Raw genomic sequence first — 24,488 nt, forward strand, 5'->3', positions numbered from 1 at the left:
TAGGTGAAAGGTCTGTTGGGGGGGGGGGGGCGGAGTTCGTCGATGAATCTGATTCTATTTGAGTCTCAAGGCCATAACTGTTAAAGAAAACCAGAGCTGGCCAGCAGTCAAAGCAGGAAAAGCAGATTTTTAATCAAGAATGATTTCAGTAGAGGAAAAAAGAGTATATATATGGAACAGAATTGGAGTCAAGTCCAAATACAGCATGGACAAGTGGGGACTGATGGCCAAGGAGAGGAGGGGGTCAACGGATGGAAAGTGACTAAGAGGCGACACCATGGGGAAGATGTGGGGGCGTGGATTCTTGCTGAAGGCAGCCCAGGATGATCAGACATCACCTGGGGATGGGAAATCTGATCAGATATCCAGGGTCGGGGATTCTCACTCAACTGCCTTATGATTCTTCTTCTGGAGGACAAAGTCCAAGGACAGCATCCCATCAGTAAAGGACTTAGAGGAGCCTGATAAAGCTTGGGCAGAGAGAATCTCTGCCAGTAATGAAGTAACACCTTTAAAAGGCAGAGAGTGAGTAACACTTTGGAAGAGACTCCCCTACCATAAAATATGAAAAAAATTAATAAACTTTTCAATTAAAAGAGAGAGTTACAAGATATACATGTGTTCGGGGCACAAAGGCAGTGATTCACAATTCTGTTCTCATTAGAACATACCTTCATACCTGGGGGCCCTGTCACAAATTTAGAAATATATAAAATCAGGACCACAGCTTGTCCCAGCCTCTGTGGCTGACATCAGCTATTCTCATAGATAACATGTGAGTATGTCAAGTAAGAATTTGCTCAACTTTTGTGACCTGTACAACTTCCTAGTGTCTCCACACCTGACCACTATATGCTTCACCCTGGAGGAGATTTATAAATACAGATTTCTGGTTCCCAGACCAGAAGTGCTGATTCAGCTTGGGGATTTGTGTTTTTAACCAGAGGTGATTCTGAGGCAGCCCTTCTATCTGTCAGTCCCTAGGGGGGCCTTAGAAGACGTGGGATTCACCTGTGCAGAGCTTTCTCCCACTGGGATGAAATGCTTAACCCTTCCTACCCTGAAGCAGTTGTGTGAAATTGTGGTCTCTGAGCCAGAGTCACAAGGCCCCCTGTATTGGCAGGTGGACTGAGTGACCTCATCGAGGTCTGGGTCCTTTATGTCCAGGGTCCGTACTCTGTTTGCCCTGGTGAAGACGGAGTAGAATCTTGTTGGGAGGGGGCTGGCCTGAAGCCTTAGCCCACCACCTTCCTGCTTAGATGTGTCCTGGTTTAACCCCTTCACGGGGAGTGTTTCTCCGTTGTATGTTTGTCTCTTTCCCTAGACCTAGCTTCTTGTGAAAGAGATTTATATGCTTTTGTTGTTGTTGTTGTTGTATCTCTGTGTCCCCTGGGCCCAGCCATGCCCAGCACAAACAGGAGCTCCATGAGTATGCATTGAAGAACTAACGACCCATGTTTAAGAAGACAAATGACTGGTTCTCTGTGGGGACCCCGAAGAGGAACGATGCCCTCTGCTGGGGAAGCGGGGACAGCTGTCACTTGGAGTCAGCGTGTGAGCTGGACCTTGGTGGATGGGAGGCCTTCCCTGGTGGCTCAGAAGGTAAAGAATCCGCCTGCAATGCAGAAGACCAGGGTTTGATCCCTGGGTCAGGAAGATCCCCTAGAGAAGGAGAGGGCAACCCACTCCAGCATTCTTGACTGGAGAATCCCATGAGCAGAGGGGCCTGGTGGGCTACAGTCCCTGGGATTACAGAGCTGGACATGACTGAGCGACTAACAGTTTCACTTTGGAGGGTGGGAGGGGTGTGGGGACAGGTGCTCCAGGCTCAGAGCACAGCCCAGTCAAAGGCTGGGCGTGCAGGAACGCACAGCCCCTGGATGGGCTGCAGGGCCCGCTTGTTCGGGGCTCCACGTGGATGTTGCCTCTCCCACAGCTGTGGCTACTCCTTCCAGAGAGCTCGCTGGTGCTACCCCAGATGGGACCACCACAGCCGCAGCATTGCTGATCACTACATCCATTGTGGTAAAAGCTTCACCAGGCAGCCTGGGAAGATGAGGAGAGGGCCACCTTCTGCCCTAGACACTGACCTCCGCCCGCAGGGCTTGTGTTTGGAGTCAAAACTTTTAGGCTTGGGTTTAGTGGTCCTCTCCCATGCCACATGCCATTGATTGAGTGCCAGCCTCTGCAGTAGGTAATTTAAGTGCATCATATCCTCAAATATGATATCAAAACAACCTAGTGAGAAGGTGTCATTAGCTATTTGACAGCTGAGAGAACCGAGGCTTAGAGAATGAAATCATAGCTCAGAAGGCTCATGGCGAGGAAACACACCAAGCTGCTCTATGCATCCCTGTCTGATCCAAAGCCCTTACATGCTAGCTCCCCGTCATTGAAACTCAGGGGCTTGGATTTCTGTTTTCCAACCCCGTGCCACACCTGTGTTTGTGTCCTGTTCCTTTGTTGAGTAGTTACTGAACATTCAGAGACTGATCCCAGCACAGGCTTGGCGATCCACAGACAAAAGGACCTGCTGCATCGCACAGTGGGGGAGAGTGGATACATGTGTATGTGCAGCTGAGTCCCTTCACTGTCCACCTGAAACTGTCACACATTGTTAATCGGCTATACCTCAATACAAAATGAAAGTTTAGTATTAAAAAAGAAGCTTGGCCCTGATCTAATATTTGAAGAGAAGATGAGGGAGTCAGGTATCAAGCCCCACGGGAGAAGCGTTTATGAGGTTTCATATAATTAAGGCTAAGACATGGAAGCCACTTAGACATCTGCAGCTTCAGAGCCAGGCGGGTCCTGAGCGGTCACGTGAACAAGGGTTTCTCAGATGGTTTTGATGGCAACCGTACAGTGTTATAAAACTGACACCTGGACCCAGTCCGCCCACACGTACACGCCCAGGATAGAAACACAAAGTGCTGGAGCAGCACTTTATGACTTGTGCTTTATTGACACGAGCATGCACACACACGCATGCACAAGACTGTGCACACATGCACACGCCAGATGCAACCCTCTAAACGCATGTCACCACCCACCAATGGAGGGGGCCATGATTAAAATGATCTCTCAGATCTGCACTTGGAAAGCTGAGATCAGGAAGGTCAAGAGGCCTGCCCAAGGGCACCCAGGATATATGCAAAGTCAGACTAGAATCCGGTGTCTAGTTGCCAAAGCTATGACTAACCTAGACAGCGTATTAAAAAGCAGAGACATCACTTTGCCAACAAAGGTCAAACCCACAATAAATTAAAAAAAAAACCTCTAATTTTTCAATGTCTTGTTCTGGGAAATCCCAGCATTTCCAGCATTCTGGGAAAACCTCAGCATTCCCAGGTGCATCAAGATAGCTTTGGGGTTCCCAATTTACCTCATAAGAAACATTACAATTTCTTTAAAAAAAAAAGACCAGAAATCAGAGAGGTTGAGTAATGAGCCTGAAACCACACAGCTGGAGAAGCCAAGCTGGCATTCAAATGAGGCGCTCTCTGGCTGGAAGCCCACCATGGCACGGTTGTCGGTCACCTTCTCCCCACCCACCAGAGGAAGAATGAGGTCCAGTGCTTGGCTCGAGAGGATCCCCGAGGCTTAATATGAACCCCAGAGAAGGATTGGCACTCATTCCAATCCTTCCCATCCCAGGAAGCCTTCTAGTTACTAATCTGCACCTTTATCCTCTGGGACAGCATGGTTAACACTGAGTCTATTGCCCCCAACAGCCAAGAAAGAGATGCAGGCAATCCCCCATGGTGGGGGAAATATCTGTGGTTATTGTTAGTCTTGAAAAGGAATTTTATTTAATATCTCTGTAGCAGAATTATGGGAGTCACTTTTGATTCTACTTGAGTAAAAATTCTCTGCAAGTTGACAGTGACTGGAACTGAAAAGTTAACACATCCCAGGAAAGCCACCCTCCTGGGGAAATGAGACTGATCTTCAGGGATGAGGAGACACATGGCTGGCCTGGAGTCAAGGGTGAGCTTTCAGCACCAGAGCAGGTATTCTTGCAAGAAGGCCTTGGCCTTCTTGATCTAGTGACATGAGTCACTCTCCTGGGACTCGCTGGTGGCTGAAGTGTGGGTGTGGGGGTCCTCCAAGCCCAGTGGGACCATTGAGACTCCAGACCTGGAAGCTCCCTGGGAAGCCCAACAGAGCAGGTGAGCTCCATGCTGTAGTGAGGGGAGCAAGCTTCCTGGCCCAGGAGGAGCTCTCTGAGGGCGACTAGGTGCAAAGGAAGTTGGGAAAGTATTGATAAAGAGGGTTGTAGCTCCTCATGTTTCTTTTCAGGCAGTAGACGAATTTCTGATCGCATGCGCAGAGCTGCTGCTGGCAGCGGGACCCGTGTTCTGCAAACAGGATGCCAAATGCAGGATGAGATAGCAAACAGACGCTCTGTGACACTGACTCCAGGCTGGCCCTGGAGCAAGATTTCCTGCTAGCCTGAGTGGACACCCCAGTCTCCTTCCTACTCTCAGCCTGAGGAGGGATCCCAGCTTCTATGCTGAGGGTGCATCATCGGATGGAAGGGGCACAGCCACTAGCAGCCCAGGGTGAGGTTTGAGCCCAGGGAGACCCAGCTCCTGCCCTCAGGGAGTCTCCAGTCTGATGGAGAACACAGATACCCTGCAGAGTTCCCAGTGTGATGGTGGAGACAGCTCTGGCTCTGGAGAAACTCCAGTTCTCAGAGAGGAGAGGCCATCCCCAGATTTAACTTTGAACTCAGATGGACCTGAGCTTGAATCCCAACTCTAGCTGTGTGTGCTTGGCAATCCTTTTTGAGTCTGTTTCCTCATCTGTAAAATGGGGACATTAAACCCATCCACAGCAAGCAAAAGGACATATGCAGAGCACTTGACTCCTACAGCATGTTGAGCCTAAGACCCTTCAACCTGTCCTTGGAGGTCAGACACAGCTGCAATAATCCTGCCTCTCTTGCCCCCATCTCTGCCCACCCAGATATAGACTGGCTGAGCTCTCGGGACAGCTGACCTCAGAGACAGCAGGAACCCAGGCTCTTCAGGTGACCCGAATGGAGGCCCCAGCCTTACCGCAGATGATGAAGCCCCACGCAACCCTGTATCTGTAGGCCTGTGTCAAGACGTCACAGTCTTGTGTCTCCATCTGGGCGTAGCAGTGGTCATGCTTCCAACAGCACCTGTCGATGCAAGAGCCTCAGATCCCAAGCAAAGGGCATCTGTGCCTTGAGCAGAAGCCACCATGTTGGTTAAGGTCTGATCAAGAAAGAATCTCATAGTGGCTAAGTCCTTCCATTAGGGTTGCCCCACACTTGTACCAGTTCACAGGCTGGCTCTCTCCTCCTGGGCCCATGGGGAGACTACATTTCCCAGCCTCCTTTGCAGGTATGTGTGGTCACATGACTAGACAGCCTGTCGGCCAGGGAAATGCACAGAACTTCTAGACCTACCCATAGAAACCTCCCACTCTGTGGTCCTCCACTCTCTCTCTCCATCTCAGCAGGAAGGAAATGTCCCAGCTAAGGGCTCTGAGGCCATAGGGAGAGCCACAAGACAGGAGAAACCTGGGTCCTGGAATTGATACGTGATTCACATAGTTAAGTGAGCAAAAACTAAACTTCAAGGATGATAGACATGGACAACTGTATGTTTTTTTAGATTTACAGAAAAATTGAGAAGATTGTACCAAATGCCCCCTTCTACCCCACACTAGTTTCCCCTATTATCAACATCTTTCATGAGTATGATACATTTGTTACAGTGAACAAATGAATTTGCTGGTTGTTGTTTAGTCACTAAGTCATACCCAACTCTTTTGCGACCCCATGGACAATAGCACTAAGCTCCTCTGCCTGAGGGATTTCTCAGGCAAGAATACTGGAGTGGGTTGCCCTTTCCTTATCCAGGGGATCTTCCCGACCCAGGAATCGAACCTGTGTTCCCTGCGTTAGCAGGCGGACTCTTTTCTACTGAGCCACCAGGGAAGCCCAACAAACCAATATTGACAAATGATTAAATAAGCATTAACTAAATAATAACATATCACTGTTGGGTCCTTAATTGTTGAAGTCCATAGTTTTGTTTTTTGTTTTTTTTATTTCCTCAGTGTTTACCCAAATGTCCTTTTGCATTCCGGTATCAGGTACAGACACCGTATCACACGCGGTTGTCCTGCCTCTTTAGGCTCCTCCTGGTCATGGCATTTTTGTCAGACCTTCCTTGTTTTTGATGACCTTGACAGTTTGGAGGAATGGCAGTCAAGTCTTTTGTAGGGTGCTCTCCTACTGGGACTTTGCTGATGCTTTTCTCAAGACAGGTTATGGGTGTATTTTGCAGCCTATGTTGCCCCCGTTTTGGCCACTGGGAGCGCCCTTGTTTGGTTCCTATGCTCTTTGACATACTCTCATCAATGTGGGGTTTGGTTTAGGTTTATTTTGTTCAAGGCTTTCCTTACTTTCGGAGAAGGCAATGGCACCCCACTCCAGTACTTCTGCCTGGAAAATCCCATGGACGGAGGAGCCTGGTAGGCTGCAGTCCATGGGGTGGCTGAGGGTCGGACATGACTGAGCGACGTCCTTTTTACTTTTCACTTTCATGCATTGGAGAAGGAAATGGCAGCCCACTCCAGTGTTCTTGCCTGGAGGATCCCGGGGACGGGGGAGCCTGGTGGGCTGCCGTCTATGGGGTCGCACGGAGTCGGACACGACTGAAGTGACTTAGCAGTTCCTTACTTTGGGGCACTACAAAAAGCTCTGGTCCATCTTGCATACTTCCTGCCCAACTCCTTGGATCGGTCATCCATCCAAGAAGCCTGGGCTCCTCTCTTGGAGAAAAGTTTGGGAACCAGGTGTGGGCGCTGGGCGTTGCTTGCTGCTTCTGGAGCATTGTTTCTTTTAGGGCCTTTCGGCTGACAGAGCAAAACACATGTGTGTGTGTACTGACCCATGGATACACACATATATTTACATATTTCTACATGTAATCATCTGCATCTATATTAAATTTTATGTTTAGTTGCTAAGTCATGTCCAACTCTTTCGAGACTCCATGGAATGTAGCCTGCCAGGCTTCTCTGGCCATGGGATTTCCCAGGCAAGAATGCTGGGGTAAGTTGCCATTTCCTCCTCCAGCGATCTTCCCAACCCAGGAGTTGAACCCACATCTCCTGCATTGCAGGTGAATTCTTTTACTGTTGAGCCACCGGGGAAGCTCCTGTACTAAGCTAGCCAGGAGTTTCTACTGAAGTCTCAACTCTAATCCATAATCACATAGAACATTCTAGCTTCCTGTCACTGCTTGTCTGGTCTGTAAACTCCCACTCCATGTGCCCTTCACTTGTGGAAACATCCCATCTCATTATACATGTTTAGCTGTATAAGAATTGGTAACCCTGCAGGTTGTATTTTGCAAAGAGCAATCTCCCACCTCACATGTTCTTCTAGAACACTGCCACTTCCCAATCAAGAAGTGGAAACTCGGCCGTCTCCATCTTAAAGCTGTTGTGACTGCCTAGACCAAGAGAGCAGCAGAAGTGATGCAATAGCATCTCAGAGGCTGAATCATAAAAATGCCATGCTCTCTGGTCATGCAGCTCCAGACCACTCCCCCTGGGAACCCAAGAGTCACCGGGCTGTGGGGAAGTCCATACAGCCTTAGAGAGGCTTAAGGGAGAGGAACTGAGGCCCCTGGCCCATAGTCTCAACTAAGTTCCCAGCCAGTAGGCAGCAACAACTTGCCAGCCTTAGGAGTGAACCTTCTAGAAACTGGATCACCCCGCCTCAGCGGGGCTGCCCAAGCTGAAGCCAGGTGGAGCAGAGACAAGTCATCCCACCAAGCCTTGCCCAAGTGGCAGAACCTTAGCCAAATAAATGGTTGTCATTGTTTTAAGCGACTACATTTGGGGGTCTTTTTTTTATGTAGTGGTAAGTCAACTGATACATTAGCCACTGAGATTCTGGAAGTTACTGGATACATCTTGGGCAAGTCAGTTAACCTCTTTAAGACCCCGTTTTCTTATCTATAAAATGGTGCTTAAATGCTCATATTTCAGAATTGATATTGAATTAAATGAGATCATGTGGGAACAGAGCCTGGAGCCTAAAGGGAAGTTATGACCATTGGCTCACCAATCAGTCCCATCCATGGGGGTGCCATGACCCCCCCAGCCACAGTAACAGCCGTAGAAGCCATAGTACTTCAGGGCGGGCTTTCCAGTCACCTTCTCAATCATCGACTTCAGGTCCAGCAAGCTCCCTGGGACAGCAGGCACACCTGAAAGACAGCCATGTCCCCGAATGAAACCCAGGCATGCCTGCTCCCACTTTCCCGCATGCTCCCACCCTTTCTTTCACCTTGGGGCTTGGAGGGACCAAGATGACCCTTTTTTATCCTTCCCACTCATGAGAGAGGAATGAGAAAATTGAAGGCAAACAGTGTAGAGGAGGGGTTAGAAGTCTGGATGTGGAGAATGAGCCACTGGGTTCAGGTCCCGGCTCTATCGCTAATGCAGAGTATCACTTCATCTCTCAGAGCCTCAGTTTCCTCATCTGCAAAATGGGGGCCCTACAATGAATGCCTACCTTTGGAGACACCATGAGGGTTGAAACAAGGTAAGGTATGTACTTTCCAAGCACAGTGACAGACACATAGTGAGTGACCAAGGAATATTGGGGATAATGAATATGGTATCCGTATGCAGTAGGCAGAAGGCACTTCCTTTCTCTCCTGATGACACACCCCTCCCTCCCTGAAACGAATACTATTTGAAGCAGGAGGCACAGAATCCTAGAACAGCGTGGGACCTGCAGGGATCTCTGAAGCCAGCTCCCTCATCTCACAGATAGGAAACTGCAGCTCAGAGGGGCTGGTGCCTTGCCCAGGGTTTTGCAGTGTGCCGGAGGCCCTCTCCCTGCACCTGGCCTCCCGCTCCTCCTGCAGTCTCTAGGGATCTGGAAAGGCATCAACAGGACAGCCTGTCAGAGGCTGTGTGCTTGGTAATGTAGGTCATGTAGGGGTTGTAGGAGAGACCTAAAGCCGAGCTCCCCTACACTGGGCTGTCACCTCTAGGTGGGAGGTGGGAGCAGGTGGGGTGTGCAGAAAACCTGGACAGGCCTGAGCAGAGAATGTCCAGGATCGTGGAATGGAGTATTGCTATAAGAGTCTTGTTTTCTGATAGCTTTATTTTTCTTTTTATTTGGCATCAAAGTAAAATATCTGCCTCCCACATCTACAAGCCCCATATCCTCCACATAGCACCATCTATCCATATCTCCTCCTGGGATCCTGCCCCAGCCTGGCCCGTCAGCAATTATCCTGTGTCAAGGATGAGGAAACAGAGGCTCAGAGAGGTGAAGGCTCTCGCTGAAACTGACATGTTCAGGGCAGAGCCAAGATTCAGAATCAAGTCTCCAGGCCTTCTGTGACTGGTCTCCTTCCCACTACCTTACTGTCCACAAGTTCAGGGCTCTCAGAGCAAGCACTTACTACAAGCCAGGAACCAAGCCAGCATGAGGAGGCCCTTCATCTCCAGGGTTCTGGAAAAGAAAACACAGCCCATGACATGCCAATCAGCAGAGGTCCTCATGGCCTATTCAGACCCCGCTCCTGGCTAAGGAGGGCTGCTCCGTGGCCCACTAGGCCCCACCCTCTCATGCTGGGCAGTAAACAGGCAACTGAAGCTTGAAAAGATGAGGCAAAAACCTCAAGGAGTTGACCCAGGAGATCTCTGGGAGGAGAAGGGGCACCCGTGGGGTGTTGTCCCCATAGAGATGGGAGAGAATTTTCCCATCAGAAACGCCCCAAACCCAATTGTTCCTCCTTGAAAATTGTTTTCCAATTATATTTTATGGCTGTGTTGGTATAAAAACAAATGCAATCCAGGCTGGATTCACTCTTCTACATTCATGATATTATATTTATTTTTTTCTCCTGACTTTAAAAGAATTTAAAATTGAAATATTCTTAGGACTTCCCTAGAAATCCAGTGTTGAAGACTCTCAGCTTCCAGTGAAAGGGGCATGGGTTTGATCCCTGGTCGGGGAACTAAGATCCCACATCATACAGTGCAGCCAAGAAAGTAAAAAAAAAAAAATAAAATGTTAAGAAGTTCTGCTTCTTTTAAAAAAAAAAATTAAAGCAGTTTCATAGGCCCCAGGCACTGTGTCTACCTAAAAAATAAGTCAGCCCTGGCTGTGCACAACAGTTATGAAGGGTAAGTATCATTGTTCTAAGGGAGAAAAATGTGTACCCCAAAACGTGTCTCTTTGGTGTAGGGGTTAATTTAGGCTGGTTATTTTTAAGAAGCAGAAGGTTTCTTTTTACTTCCCCCTTGGCTGCCTCAAGAATTTAAATAAAGAGTCTGTTCCAGGCATAGAGCTATCAGCAGAGACATGTGCAAGAAATCCGGGAATAGGTGTGGTGGGGGAACTTGATGGGGCCTAGGGATCAGAGTCCACCTGTGTTCCACGGTTCTCCGCAGACCCGGCAAACATTTGGATGCCAAACATTTGCCTTTCCAACTTTGCCTTCTTCCCCTTTGAAGTCCCAAACCACTACACACAACATCCTCTTTGGTCTTTCTCGCTGAAGATGGTTATTTAAGGTAAGGGTTTGGGCCATTTTGGTGAGTCTCTGTTTTCCTGGATCTCTCCCATGTATACATGTTACAAAATTTTTGTTTCATTTCGTCTGTTAGTCTGTCTGATGCTGATTTGATCCTTAGACCAACCAGAAGAACTTCTAGGTTGGGTAGAAGAGAATTTCTTCCTCCCCAACAGTTCCCATTTTGCTAGTAAAGAAATGGAGACTCAGGGACTTTCCTGGTGGCCCAGGGGTTAAGAATCCACCTTGCAATGCAAGCGACTTGAGTTCAATTCCTGGTTGGGGAACTAAGACCCATACGTTGTGGAGCAACTAAGCCTGAGACCACGACTAGACGGTCCGTGTGACACAGTGAAAGATCTCACATGACCCAACGAGGATTGCACGTCCCGCAGCCAAGACTTGACTCCGCCAAATAAATACTAAACAAATTGAACAGAAGAAGAAAAAGAAACAGAGACTCAGAGAGTTGAAACCACCTGCCAGGAGTCACACAGCCGGCAAAAACTGGAGGCGGGGTTCAAACCCAGGCCTGGTGCACCCCTCACTGCTCCACACATCCTCCCTGCCCAGAGGGGTGTGTTCTCCTTTGAGCTGAGAGGATCGGGGTCCTTCACAAGCTCTACCCCATGGGCCTGGAGACCCCAGCTTCCCTCCCCAGCATCTCCCTTTGGCAAATACATGAATCCCTAACCCAGAGTCCATAAACGTCACGCCGGAAGGCAAGGGAAATTCCTCGTGTCTTGGGCTGGTGATGGATTCTAACTTGCCTCTTAAGAGCTTCTTGCTGATGGCTGTCTGCTTCCCTTTCCTCCTTCGATCCCAAAGCCCTTGTTCACCCAGAGCTGCTTGGCTGGCCTGGAGTCTGCTGGGATTCGACTCTGATGCCCTGCCTTCTCTGATCTCTCAGTTCAGTGATCACTCTGCTGGCCCTCTGCCCCAAGCCCCTGGCACCTCCCAAGGCCTGGCTCCAAACATACAACCTCCATCTCCGAGGGCTCCCAGCTGCTGGGCTGGCCTCTGTGGGCCAGCTTTAGTCCAGAAGCTCCTCTGAGTTCCAGGAACATTCCTGGGGGTTCTGTCCACCCACAGCTTCTGCTCTGAGAACTCTAAACAGCCAACGAAGATGACCCTGGACCCTACCTTCCAGGCCAATATTCCTCACTGCTTCCTGGGGCTGTGATAGAAAGTGGACGCCAGCTGCCATGTACCAGGCAACTAAGACATTCCAGACACCGTCCATGTCCCCTTAAACCTGCCAGTGGCTCCAATGAGTGGGGACTGTCAAAGCTGCTGGCATGGTCTACCCTCTAACAGTCATTTGTTGAGTGAGAGAATACCCACTGCTGATTTTGCAGATGAAGAAATGGAGCCTCAGGAAGGGGAAGTGAGATGCCCAAGGATTCAGCCTGGGACCATGACTCTATCCTTTGACTGACCCTCCTCCACTGCTTCCAAGCAGCCTCTGTGTATTAATCATCTTGCTCATTTTCTGTATTTCATGATGCTTTGACATCTTGGGGACCTTGCTAGGCTCAGCCCCTCCAAGACTAGCTGATTCTTAGGTAAAGCAAAAGGCTTTTCTGTGAACCAGGCTTTGAAATGCAGACCAACAGATCCTAAACTCCCTTGTCCAACCACCTCCTCTATGTCACTCTCACACTCTGAGTTACTATATCCCCTGGCCTGAATCACCCCAGGGCCAGGACCAGACCACCAGGGATCACCCCTACAGCTTGAAGTCTGCTGAAAGTGTGCAAGCTGGCCAGTCCACAACTGCTTACCCTGCCCTGTCTTGCCTTCTCCACACCACCCAGGCCAGGTTTCCCCTCATTTCTTCTGCCTCCTGAGAAAACCCTGGTGCTTCCCCTGCGGCCCTGCAAGGTGCAGTGTGTCCGCTTCTCTCGGAAACTGTAACAAACTGTCTCTCAAATGCAACCATCTCCTGATCCGTGGGCTTCAACATACTTGAAGAAAGCCAAGATCCTAGCTGCACATCCGAACATCTTGGGACATGGCTCGGCATTGAGGGAGCTGTACCAGGCCCCACACAGAGGGCTCTGAACACTCACAAAAGACGCTTCACGGAGAAAGTGGCAAAGGCTGGAAAAGTGGACCATCCGTGAAGCCCAGGCTCCAGGAGGAGGACGTGGGGTTGACTATTTTTATCAAGCAACCACGGAGGAGAATGAGCGAAGCCAAGAGATAATTGTGGAGTGGAGCAGAGGCTGCGGTAATGAGAAATGCGGAGAGAGGAGACAGCCTGACAGAAGCATGGACACGTGGGGGCCAGGAAGCGGCCAGGTCACCGAGGGGACGGGTTCTCCAAGTCCACGGGCAGCAGCCTCCCTGCTCCCAGGATCCTGCCCCCAGCCCGTTCCTGCCTCTCACCTGACAAGGACCATCAGCACTAAGCCCCCGCTACACAGATGGTGCTGCTGGGACCTTCCGACGCCTGGGGGAGGCCACTCGCCCTCTCACAGCCCCTCCCTCTGAGTGCCCTCCCCCACCGCCTCGGGCCAAGCAGCCCCCAAGGAGGCTCCTCACCAGCGACACCTTCTCTCTGGCCTCGGGCTGGAGCGGAGGCAGGAACTGGGCCCAGCTGGTTTTAAGGGCCTCCCTGCCCACTTCCCACACTGCCTGCGTCAACTCCAGGCTTCCTAGTAACACACAGGAAACCTTACTCCACCCCTCAAGACCCCTGGGGATTTTTTTCCCTCTCTGTGTAGAGAGGCAGCTATTTCCTGACCCAAAGTCCGGGGTCTGGATGGCTTTCAGGACAGACATGGAGGCCACTCATGGTCAAGGTTCTTCTCCAGCAATAGCCCATTTTTCCCTGACATCCCCCTGCCCACACACGTACACACACACACACTTTACTGAGAAGATGTGAGCTCCTTCCTCCCTCCGCCCTTGACTCTTTCCTCTCTCTCTCCCACCATGACAGCAGCATCAGAAAGAAAGCCCCTCCGTGGACCCTCATGAACCCTTCTCTTCCCAGGACCTAGACAAAACCAGCACCATGCCCTGGAACCCCGCAAACTCATCTCAATATGGAAGGTATTTATTGAGTGTCTACTCCCTGCCAGATTGTTGCTGGAGACCCACTGTGAATAAGACAGACACCCAGCCCCCAGGAGCCTCCCTTCTGGTTGGGAAATATAAATAAATACAGTGTGTCCAAGGGCATTACCTTCCGTGGGAAAAGTCCTCTCTGTTCTTTCACATTTCTTTTTCTGCCTCTTTTCCTCCCTCTGCCTACAGGTATACACCAGCCTCTTCACTCTAAACCAAACGAAAGGAAGCCCCACCCCACCCCCGAAAAAGAAAACATCCCTTGCTTCTGCCGACCTCTCTCCAGCTTTCTTTTTCTCCTAAAAACCAAAACTCAGGACAGAGACACCTCTTCTTGCCCATCACCTCCTCCCTTCAGAACCCCTTGCACCTGCATTCTGTTGCATCCCTAAGACAGCAGCCAAGGGTCCCCCCAAACCTGGTCTAGCCCAAGCTTGGGCTTCTCCCAAATACTCCATCCCACTGACCACCTCCTCCTACTTGAAACTCATTCCCTCTGGTCTTCAAGAAGCCACAGTGTGCCCTCTGCCCTCCTGCGGCTCACCCCCTGTCTCTGTTAACCCTCAAATGCAGATGTTTTCAAAGGACTTGCTCCCCCCTCTCTACCTCTCTCACAGGGTGGGTTATCCCTGTACAGGGATTAAGGTCATATTTATACACAGATGTATAAAGAAAGCTGAGCATCAAAGAATTGATGCTTTTGAGCTGTGGTGTTGGAGAAGACTCTTGAGAGTCCCTTGGTCTGCAAGGAGATACAATCAGTCCATCCTAAAGGAAGTCAGTCCTGAATATTCGTTGGAAGGACTGATGCTGAAGCTGAAACTCCAATATTTTGGTCACCTGATGTGAAAAACTAACTCATTAGAAAAGACCCTGATGCTGGGAAAGATTGAAGGCAGGAGGAGAAGGGGACAACAGAGGATGAGATGGTTGGATGGCATCACCAACTCTACGGACATGAGTTTGAGTAAACTCCTGGATTTGGTGATGGACAGGGAGGCCTGGAGTGCTGCAGTCCATGGCGTCACAAAGAGTCGGACACGACTGAGCAACTGAACTGAACTGAACTGTCCCAAAAATCCCTGGCCGTGAAGCATCTGGCACTAACTCTCACACAACAGTAACCCTGCTGCTAAGTCACTTCAGTTGTGTCCGACTCTGTGCAACCCCATAGACGGCAGCCCACCAGGCTCCCCCGTCCCTGGGATTCTCCAGGCAAGAACACTGGAGTGGGTTGCCATTTCCTTCTCCAGCGCATGAAAGTGAAGTCGCTCAGTCATGTCCAACCCTCAGCGACCCCATGGACTGCAGCCTTCCAGGCTCCTCCATCCATGGGATTTTCCAGGCAAGAGTACTGGAGTGGGGTGCCATTGAGTGGAGTGCAAATGACTGAATTCACAGAGGAGAAAGGACAATGTCAGGTCAAAGAGCCTGAGCTGCCCATCAGACAGAGAAGTCTTGAAAACTGAACGTCACCTCTGACTACTCATGTCGCCTGACCTCCTGAGGTCTCAGTTTTACCATCTGTAAAACAGGACAATAACAGGAGCAACTTCATTTTATAATTGTGATTTGATGAGATGAGACAGGCAGAGGGATTCAGCACAGTGCCTGGCATCTAGGAGGTATTTACTGATCATAACTGCTATAAATATTATTGCTGTTATGTCTTTCCACTAAACTGAGAGCCCCATGAAGGTACATTCTGGGTCTGCTTCATTTCTGCACCCCCAGCATCTGGCACATAGTAGGTGCTTAGGTAGCTTTGTTGAGTAAATGCATGACTCCTCTGGCTCTAGCTTCATTCTCGTCACACTCCCCAAGCCCACACTTTAAAATATAATTATTAAATATATTTTATAATTATATAAATAATATTATATTGGTTTCTATTTATATATCAATTATATTTATATAATGTCCTGCAGGAACCCCAAAACTAAACTCACTGTGTCCCCCATGACTCAGCCCCTCCCACCTCCCCATCTCTGGTAATGGAACCAATCATTCATGCTTCAGCATTAAAACACTCAAAACACTTCAAGTGGAGACTTTTGAATGCAAGATTCTTCTCTGGTTAGTTTCTGACCCCAGCACTCAGAACAAGACGTAACCCATGGTAGGGTCCACAAGACATGTCTGTGGAATGAATTAAAACCCCGTAAGCATGCTGGGCACTTGGCATGTCTGTCTCATGAAGTCTTGCCCAGGGTCAAAGACCTGGACAGCCGTTGACACCCAGATACTGTCTTGCCCTGAGGCCCTGGGTGGCTGAAACACCCCTAGTCTCATCAAACTATTTGATGCCCCCCAGGAAGCTGGCACATAGAATAGGATTGCCCGGGACTCACTGCCAGAAAGTCTACATTGAGTCTTCCTCCTCCAGGAAGTTTCCCCTGATTGCTCCTTCTACAGGACATTTGCCTGTCTCTGCAAGGTAATAGAACTCATCACACACACTGTCCACTTTGGTAATTCCTGTTGGAAGAAATGACAAGGCCAACAGCTCAGGAAGAAAGAAGAGAAGAACTCAGTATCAGTGAGTTTCCATAGTGCCACAAGCAAAAGACAAGTTTGGTGTTCATGACCTTGAAAGTGAAAGTGAAAGTCGCTCAGTCGCGTCCGACTCTTTGCAACCCCAAGGACTATACAGTCCATGGAATTCTCCAGGCCAGAATACTGGAGTGGGTAGCCTTTCCCTTCTCCAGGGAATCTTCCCAACCCAGGGATCAAATCCAGGTCTCCTGCATTGCAGGTGGATTCTTTACCAACTGAGCCACAAGGGAAGACCAAGAATACTGGAGTGGGTAGCCTATCCCTTCTCCAGGGGATCTTCCCGACCCAGGAATTGAACCAGGGTCTCCTGCATTGCAGGCGGATTCTTTACCAACTGAGCTATCAGGGAAACCATCCATGGGATTTTCCAGGCAATAGCACTGGAGTGGGTTGCCATTGTCTTCTCCAATTCATGCATTAACCCTCACAAAATCGTGTGGGGGTACAGTGATTCCATTCTGTCAGTAAGGAAACTGAGGGGCAGATGTTAGTTTGCCCAAGGTCACACCTAGTAAAAAGTAGAACCAGACTCTTAAGCCTGTCCTGTCACTTAAGTCCAAGAATTTTCCATTACACAAAGAGGTTGAAACCCAATAAAGACATAGTGATCGGGATTTTCCCAGGACATCCACCAAAGTGTCACATGATTTCCTTATAGACCAGATGGAGAAGTGAAAGCTGATTTAGAGTTACAACCTCATATTACCAGTAACTGATGAGTCGAATTGGATCTTTGGTTATATAGTTTCAGCCCAGGGCAGTATGTAACCCTTGGAAATGCTTTGCTTGTCTTATAGAGTTCCTTTTAAAAAATGGAGTTAATAGCTGATGTATAAACATTAGATCTCAGCCTGAGATCCAGATTTCCAGCTTCTGCTTAAAAGATCTAGCAGTCCTGGCTCTGGGGTTGAGAAGTGGCCACACCCACAGACTGAACATGTGTTTGACTTTGCCGTGGTGGTCTTCCCCACTCCTTCTGCCCACCCTGACTCTCGGCTGCTCTCTGCCTGGTGGGCTCTCTAAGGGTTTGCCATAGAACTCAGTCTTGAGTTCCATCCTCTCCACATGTTCATCAGCAATGGGACAGGGGGTGCCTTGAGAGCAGAAACCATCTCTTCCACAATCGTGTTTCAAGTGCCGAGTTCAGAGCCTAGTATTTAATAATTGCTCAGTAAACACTGTATAAGCCCCTTAAAGGAACTCATCCCAGGATGAAGAGATTACTGAAGGCCTTCTGAAAGAGGAGGTGCCTTGGCTGAATCTTTAAGAGTAGCTTGGAGAGCTTGGAACTTTGTGCACTGCTGGTAGGAACGTAAAATGGTACAGCTGCTGTGGGAAACTGTGTACGGCAACCCCTTAAAAACTAAAAGTTCAGTTCAGTTCAGTTGCTCAGTTGTGTCCGACTCTTTGCCACCCCATGAATCACAGCACGCCAGGCCTCCCTGTCCATCACCAACTTCCAGAGTTCACTCAGACTCACGTCCATCGAGTCAGTGATGCCATCCAGCCATCTCATCCTCTGTCATCCCCTTCTCCTCCTGCCCTCAATCCCTCCCAGCATCAGGGTCTTTTCCAGTGAGTCAACTCTTCGCATGAGGTGGCCAAAGTACTGCAGTTTCAGCTTTAGCATCAGTCCTTCCAAAGAAATCCCAGGGCTGATCTCCTTCAGAATGGACTGGTTGGATCTCCTTGCAGTCCAAGGGACTCTCAAGAGTCTTCTCCAACACCACAGTTCAAAAACATCAATTCTTCGGCGCTCAGCCTTCTTCACAGTCCAACTCTCACATCCATACGTGACCACTGGAAAAACCATAGCCTTGACTAGATTAACCTTTGTTGGCAAAGTAATGTCTCTGCTTTTGAAAATGCTATCTAGGTTGGTCATAACTTTCCTTTCAAGGAGTAAGCGTCTTTTAATTTCATGGCTGCAGTCACCATCTGCAGTGATTTTGGAGCCCAAAACAATAAAGTCTGACACTGTTTGCACTGTTTCCCCATCTATTTCCCATGAAGTGATGGCACCAGATGCCATGATCTTGGTTTTCTGAATATTGAGCTTTAAGCCAACTTTTTCACTCTCCTCTTTCACTTTCATCAAGAGGCTCTTTAGTTCCTCTTCACTTTCTGCCATAAGGGTGATGTCATCTGCATATCTGAGGTGATTGATATTTCTCCCAGCAATCTTGATTCCAGCTGGTGCTTCTTCCAGCCCAGCCTTTCTCGTGATTTACTCTGCATAGAAGTTAAATAAGCAGGGCGACAATATACAGCCTTGACGTACTCCTTTTCCTATTTGGAACCAGTCTGTTGCTCCATGTCTAGTTCTAACTGTTGCTTCCTGACCTGCATATAGGTTTCTCAAGAGGCAGGTCAGGTGGTCTGGTATTCCCATCTCTTTCAGAATTTTCCACAGTTGATTGTGATCCACACAGTCAAAGGCTTTGGCATAGTCAATAAAGCAGAAATAGATGGTTTTCTGGAACTCTCTTGCTTTTTCGATGATCCAGTGGATGTTGGCAATTTGATCTCTGGTTCCTCTGCCTTTTCTCAATCCAGCTTGAACATCTGGAAGTTCATGGTTCACGTATTGTTGAAGCCTGGCTTGGAGAATTTTGAGCGTTACTTTACTGGCATGTGAGATGAGTGCAATTGTGCAGTAGTTTGAGCATTCTTTGGCATTGCCTTTCTTTGGGATTGGAATGAAAACTGACCTTTTCCAGTCCTGTTGCCACTGCTGAGTTTTCCAAGTTTGCTGGCATATTGAGTGCAGCACTTTCACAGCATCATCTTTCAGGATTTGAAATAGCTCAACTGGAATTCCATCACCTCCACTAGCTTTGTTCATAGTGATGCTTTCTAAGGCCCACTTGACTTCACATTCCAGGATGTCTGGCTCTGGGTGAGTGATCACACTACTGTGATTATCTTGGTCATGAAGATCTTTTTTGTACAGTACTTCTGTGTATTCCTGCCACCTCTTCTTAATATCTACTTAATATCTACTTTTAATAAAATTAAAAGTAGAGTTACTAAATGACCCAGAAATTTCCTTCCAGGTATGTGTCCCAAAGAATTGAAAGCAGAGTCTCAAAGAGATATTTGTACAGCCAGGATGATAGCAGCATTCTTTACAATCACTAAAACATGGAAACAATCCAAGTGACCACGGACGAGTCAATGAACAAATAAAATATGGCACCATGCAATGATATTCAGCCTTAAACAGGAAGGAAATTCTGAAATAAGTCAGTCACAAAAAGACAAAGACGGTATGATTCCACTTATATGAGATACTTAAGAGTAATCAACATCCTAGAGACAGAAAGTAGAATGGTGGCCAGAGTCTGAGGGAGGGAGAATGAGGAATTAATGTTTAAAGGGTGCAGAGTTTCAGTTTTACAAGATGAAAAGAGTTAAGAAGATGGATGGTGGTGGTTGCACAACATTATACACATACTTAACGCCGCTGAACTATGTACTTCAAATGGTTAAGATGGTGAATTTTAGGTTCTGTGTATTTTATCACAATTTTAATTCCATAAGGCGCCATTTTTTTCCCTGCATGGTACTTATCATCGTCTTTTTTTTATTATGTTGTATGCAGTTTATTATTTGACAATTTTTTCCTTTTGCAAACCTATAGATGATTTATCTAATAACATTTAGGTACAAATAATGAAAATTCTATATACTTGAAATGATTTCATATTCACTGATCATAGTTCTCAAGATTAAACCAACAAATCATAGAAATATTCCAATGCAACAAACTAGTAAACTGGATTTTTTCTTTTATAAACTTCTGCCAGTTATCAACATTCAGCTAACTTTAACTTCTCCCATTAACTTAGCAAAACTTGAGTAATTTAGCGATTTAGTAATTTCTATTTAGCAATTTCTCATGTCCATTTTACCTTTCTACAGCTTGGCAGTGCTTCCCATTATCTCTAATTCTCTTTGACGTATTTTTTTTTTACTTGTTTATGATGTCTGTCTCCTACCTCTTCCACAAGAGAGCAGGAAGATTCTCAGTCTTGCTCTTCATGACAGTATCAGCTGCTAGCACAAAGCCTAATACTTATGTGGTAGTCAGTACTCATTTGCGGAGTGACAATGATTGGATGGATGAATCAGTTAAGTCTGGAGGCAGTAGCAGCTCCACTGAATTTCAGCCGTGACATGAGTTGGCTACAAATAAAGGAACTAAAGAGCCTCTTGATGAGGGTGAAGGAGGAGAATGAAAGAGCAGGCTTAAAATGAAATATTAAAAAAACAAAGATCATGGCATCCGGCCCCATTACTTCATGGCAAATAGGTGGGGGAAATGTGGAAGTAGTGACAGATTTCCTCTTCTTGGGCTCTAAAATCACTGCAGATGGTGACTGCAGCCATGAAATCAGAAGACATTTTCTTCTTGGCAGTAAAGTTAAGACAAACCTAGACAGTTGAAAAGCAGAGACATTAGTCTGCCGACAAAGGTCCGTATAGTCAAGGCTATGGTCTTCCAGTGCTTGTGACAGCTGGACCATAAAGAAGGCAGAGCACTGAATAATGATGCCTTCAAACTGTGGTGCTGGAGAAGACTCTTGAGAGTCTCTTGGACAGCAAGGAGATCAAACCAGTCAATCTCAAGGGAAATCAACTCTGAATACACGTTTGATTCAGGGCAGAAGGAGAAGAGGGTGTCAGAGGATGAGATAGCTGGATGCCATCACTGACGCAGTGGATGTGAACTTGGGCAAACTTCGGGAGATGGTGAGAGACAGAGAGGCCTGGCATGCTGCAGTCCATGGGGTCGCAAAGAGTAGGACACGACTGGGTGACTGAACAACAGCAGTGAGTTGGCTGCTTGCCCTAAAGATACACACAGCCAGCCCTGTCTTGAGCTGTTACACACGTAACAGACTCAACTTCAACTTTCACCAAAACTTTTGCTAAAAATGCAAATCCAAACACCTACTTGATAGCAAGAATGCGTTTTCCTTTATCTTTGAAAAATCAGTTCAACTATTTGCTGTCAAGAAACATTCCCTGAACTAGCCTTCCTCTCTGACTCTGTTTCTGTCGTTCGCTCCACCTGGCGTGTTCTTCACCCTCCTTTTCACCTGGCAAAGCCTACTTGTTCTCCCATGCAGAAATGGCCCCTCTTTTTTGGAGGCAGAAGAAACCCTAGGACCACCTGTGGCTCTGAAGACCCAAAACCTAAGACCCAATGTTCTAGGCTCATAATCCTGAGGTGCTCAGGATTCCAGGCCATTCCACTTGTTTTCAGCCCCAACCCAACCCAGCAACCACTTCCTGAGCCGTTCCTGTGAGCAGAGCTCACATGGAATGTGGCAGTAAGGAAGTAGATGCCAAGCTCAATTGAGAGGTCGTGATGTGACCCCTAACTGTTAGGATCCGGTAGATGAGGACAGGTCTTTAGAATGCCAGTGGCTCCCAGCAGAACATCTGAACTCCTTCCCCTGGCTTACAAGGAGGGGCTGCCTCTTCCAGATGCCTTCCCTGATACCTGCATGGCAGAACTCATGGTTTCCCCTTCTGTTCCTGGGTCAATTGTCCTAACCTCTGTGCTGCCGAAGTCAGAAGATCTGTCTCCCCATCAGGCACGTGGCCCCTCATGATCTGCTCACCCCTTTCCAGGCTTGCCTTGGGTCCACCCAAAACCCAACGCATTGCCGGGAAGAAGACTGACGCCTCCCCTTTCCAGTCCGCAGTGCGATGGCCCTCTCTTCCTCCCTCTTGCCCCCTCCCTCTCTCTTCCCCCTTCCTCCTCCTTCCCTTCCTTCCTGTTACCCCATCCACTTTCTTCTCTTCCTCCACTCCTACCCCTCTTTCTAGACTTCCCACACTTATCATTCAGTCACTGTTTTGTGAACACCTATTGTGCTGAGCTCTGGTTCTGGGGCAGAGCAATGAACTAAGACAGATGAGAACCACACCCTTGTGGCTCCCATGGACTTTGCATTCTGTAAGGAGTGGACAGAAATAGACAGTCAACAAGAAAAACACAGAATTTGTTAGGTATTGATAGACGCTATGGAGAAAAAATCAGGAAAGGAGGAGTGGGAGTGGTGTGTGTGCGTGTGCGCACGTGTGTTGGTGGGAGGGGGCTCGTGGTGGTAGTAACCAGTTTAATAGGGTGGCCAGGAAAGGACTTACTACAGAGGAGATGTGAAGGAGGGGAGGGAGGGAGCAGGCTATAAGGAACCTGGAGAAGAAGTTTCCAAGTAAAGGAAGTGCAAAGGTCCTGGAACAGAAGCACGCCTGTAAATTGGAAGAATAATAAGGAAATCAGGTGTACCTTTGCTAAAATAAAACCTTCTGAACCCATTGCCTTGCCCCAAGCTGGGTAAGTTTCCTGTCTCTGTGCTCTCCCAGCAGCCTGCAAGCTCCCTCGTCATAGCATCAGCCACACTCCATTACAACGTCTCCCCACCAGACTCTGAGCAACTTGGGGACTTTTCCTTTGACATTCCAGCACCCAGCATAGGGCTTGTGCTGTGCTTAGTCGCTCAGTCCTCATGTCAGACTCTTTGCAACCCCATGGACTGTAGCCCACCAGGCTCCTCTGTCTCTGGGAATCTCAAGTAAGAGTACTGGAGTGGGTTGCCATTTCCTCCTCCAGGGGATCTTCCCAACACAGGAATCAAGCCCATGTCTCCTGTATCTTCTATTCTGAGGGTGGACTCTTTACTCACTGAGCCATCAGGGAAGCCCTTAAGACATGTTTATTGACTGCCTAACTGAATCAATCAATCAATCAATCAATCAATGAACAAATTAGGCTCTATGAATCCTTGAGGGTGTCTTATTCATCTCTACCCCTGGCAGCATCCAGGAACCCAGAAAAAAACGTGTGCTGGATGACTAATAGGAACAGCTAATGCTTATTAAGAACAGACACCATGCTAAGTTTTTTATGTGGCTTAGTTCATTTATCCTTAAAGCGATCCTCTGAGGCAGGCACAACTGTCAGATGCAGTTTGCCCATTGGGACCATGAGGTTCAAAGGTCAAGATATGGCTCACCCAAATCAGATAGCTGGTAGGTGGCAAAGCTCTGCATTGAACCTCGTAAATTTGACACCCAAAGCCATGTCTACTTAACCCAAAGTTAAATTGCCTTCCAGAGATGGTGGCCTGGGATTCGAGGGAGAAAGGGCTAGGGGGAGACAGAGGAAAGGAGAGGAAAGACCTTCCTACAAGGGCGAGGAGTGGCGTCTTCCCCATCTCTGGTCTTCTCTCCGTGAGCACCAAAGTTTCCGGCACACAGAGGGTGTTCAGTAAAAGTTAAGGAATGTTAAATAGTTGTTGATGATTCATTTTCCCAAAGAGGAAAGTTTTGTGTGGTTTCAGTTAAAAGAAATTCTGTCAGATTAACATGAACACAAGTCCCAACTTGAACCCTGTGGTGATAACCCTGCCCAGCTTTGCCCCTAATCTTAGGAATGAGCTTCTGGGTAACCTCTGTCTGCTTTTAGGTGAGGCCTTGTCTCCTTAAGAATGACACAGCTTGGGACTTCCTGGCAGTCCAGCAGTTAAGGATCTACCTACCAATGCAGGACACACGAGTCTGATCCCTGTCTGGGAAGATCCCACGTGCTGAGGGAAACCAAGCCCGTGCCCTACAACTACTGAAGCCTGTGTGCCCAGAGCCCATGCTCTGCAACAAGAGAGGCCACCACAGGAAGAAGCCCCCGCACCACAACTGGAGGAAGCCTGTGCACAGCAACAAAGACCCAGCACAGCCAAAAGTAAATAAATAAGATTTAAAACATGAACGACACGGCTCACGAGGTTTGATGCATTCTGGGTAAAGGACCCCACAGCCCAAGGGATCTCCCCTCAGGGTCTGTGCCCTGCCTGCCCCTCCCAGGGACCCCTCTCTGGCTCCTCAGATGCCACTTTCTCAGTCTCTCCCACTCCCGCTGGTTGGCTTGCAGTCCCCTGGCCCACCACTGACCTCTCTGGCCTGGCCTCAGCTCCTGTTCTCCTGAGCAGCCTCACTGGGCCGCGTCTAGAGCCCCAGGTCCTGCTGGCTCCCCACTTCCAGTCACAGCACTGGGGTCCAAGGGCTGCAGATCCCAACAGGTTCTAGGCCTCCAGAATCCGAAAGCCACGAATGAGAGGGTGCAGTGAAGGCAGTCCCAGAGGTGGGGAGGAGGAATTTCTGCCCAAAACCAGCCGGGCACCCCTCTGCTCAGCCCCCAGCTCTCCTGGCAGATGCAGGAAGTCCAGCAAAAGCCTGGAGCCTGGGACTGGCTCT

The 24,488-nt window shown here is 48.5% G+C and overlaps 1 protein-coding gene across 2 annotated transcripts; it reads right to left on the reverse strand.

Annotated features, from left to right (window-relative positions):
- Window positions 1-3,390: 3,390 nt before the first annotated feature.
- PLA2G5 (phospholipase A2 group V) lies at window positions 3,391-24,488 on the reverse strand. Of its 2 annotated transcripts, none has more exons than XM_019985961.2 (5): window positions 13,137-13,209; window positions 9,474-9,523; window positions 8,117-8,261; window positions 5,064-5,170; window positions 3,391-4,361 (listed from the first exon to the last, which is right to left on the reverse strand). In XM_019985961.2, the coding sequence occupies exons 2-5, from the start codon at window positions 9,511-9,513 to the stop codon at window positions 4,237-4,239; spliced, it is 417 nt and encodes a 138-aa protein (XP_019841520.1). In that variant the 5' UTR covers window positions 9,514-9,523; window positions 13,137-13,209; the 3' UTR covers window positions 3,391-4,236. The 2 variants fall into 2 exon arrangements, with proteins under 2 accessions (XP_019841520.1, XP_070657133.1); XM_070801032.1 differs by lacking the exon at window positions 13,137-13,209 and adding an exon at window positions 24,186-24,488 and having other exon boundaries at window positions 3,392-4,361.

Source organism: Bos indicus, chromosome 2 (assembly GCF_029378745.1).
Source record: "Bos indicus isolate NIAB-ARS_2022 breed Sahiwal x Tharparkar chromosome 2, NIAB-ARS_B.indTharparkar_mat_pri_1.0, whole genome shotgun sequence".
NCBI classification, from domain to species: Eukaryota; Metazoa; Chordata; class Mammalia; order Artiodactyla; family Bovidae; genus Bos; species Bos indicus.

What these genes read in the sequence shown, in the direction of transcription:
- PLA2G5 (XM_019985961.2), bottom strand. Translation starts at nt 9,513, where the DNA reads ATGAAGGGCCTCCTCATGCTGGCTTGGTTCCTGGCTTGTA. An exon ending in CCCATGGATGGGACTGATTG is followed by an intron (nt 5,171 to 8,116) that starts GTGAGCCAATGG and finishes TTGCATCGACAG; the next exon opens with GTGCTGTTGGAAGCATGACC. An exon ending in GTGGGGCTTCATCATCTGCG is followed by an intron (nt 4,362 to 5,063) that starts GTAAGGCTGGGG and finishes TCCTGTTTGCAG; the next exon opens with AACACGGGTCCCGCTGCCAG.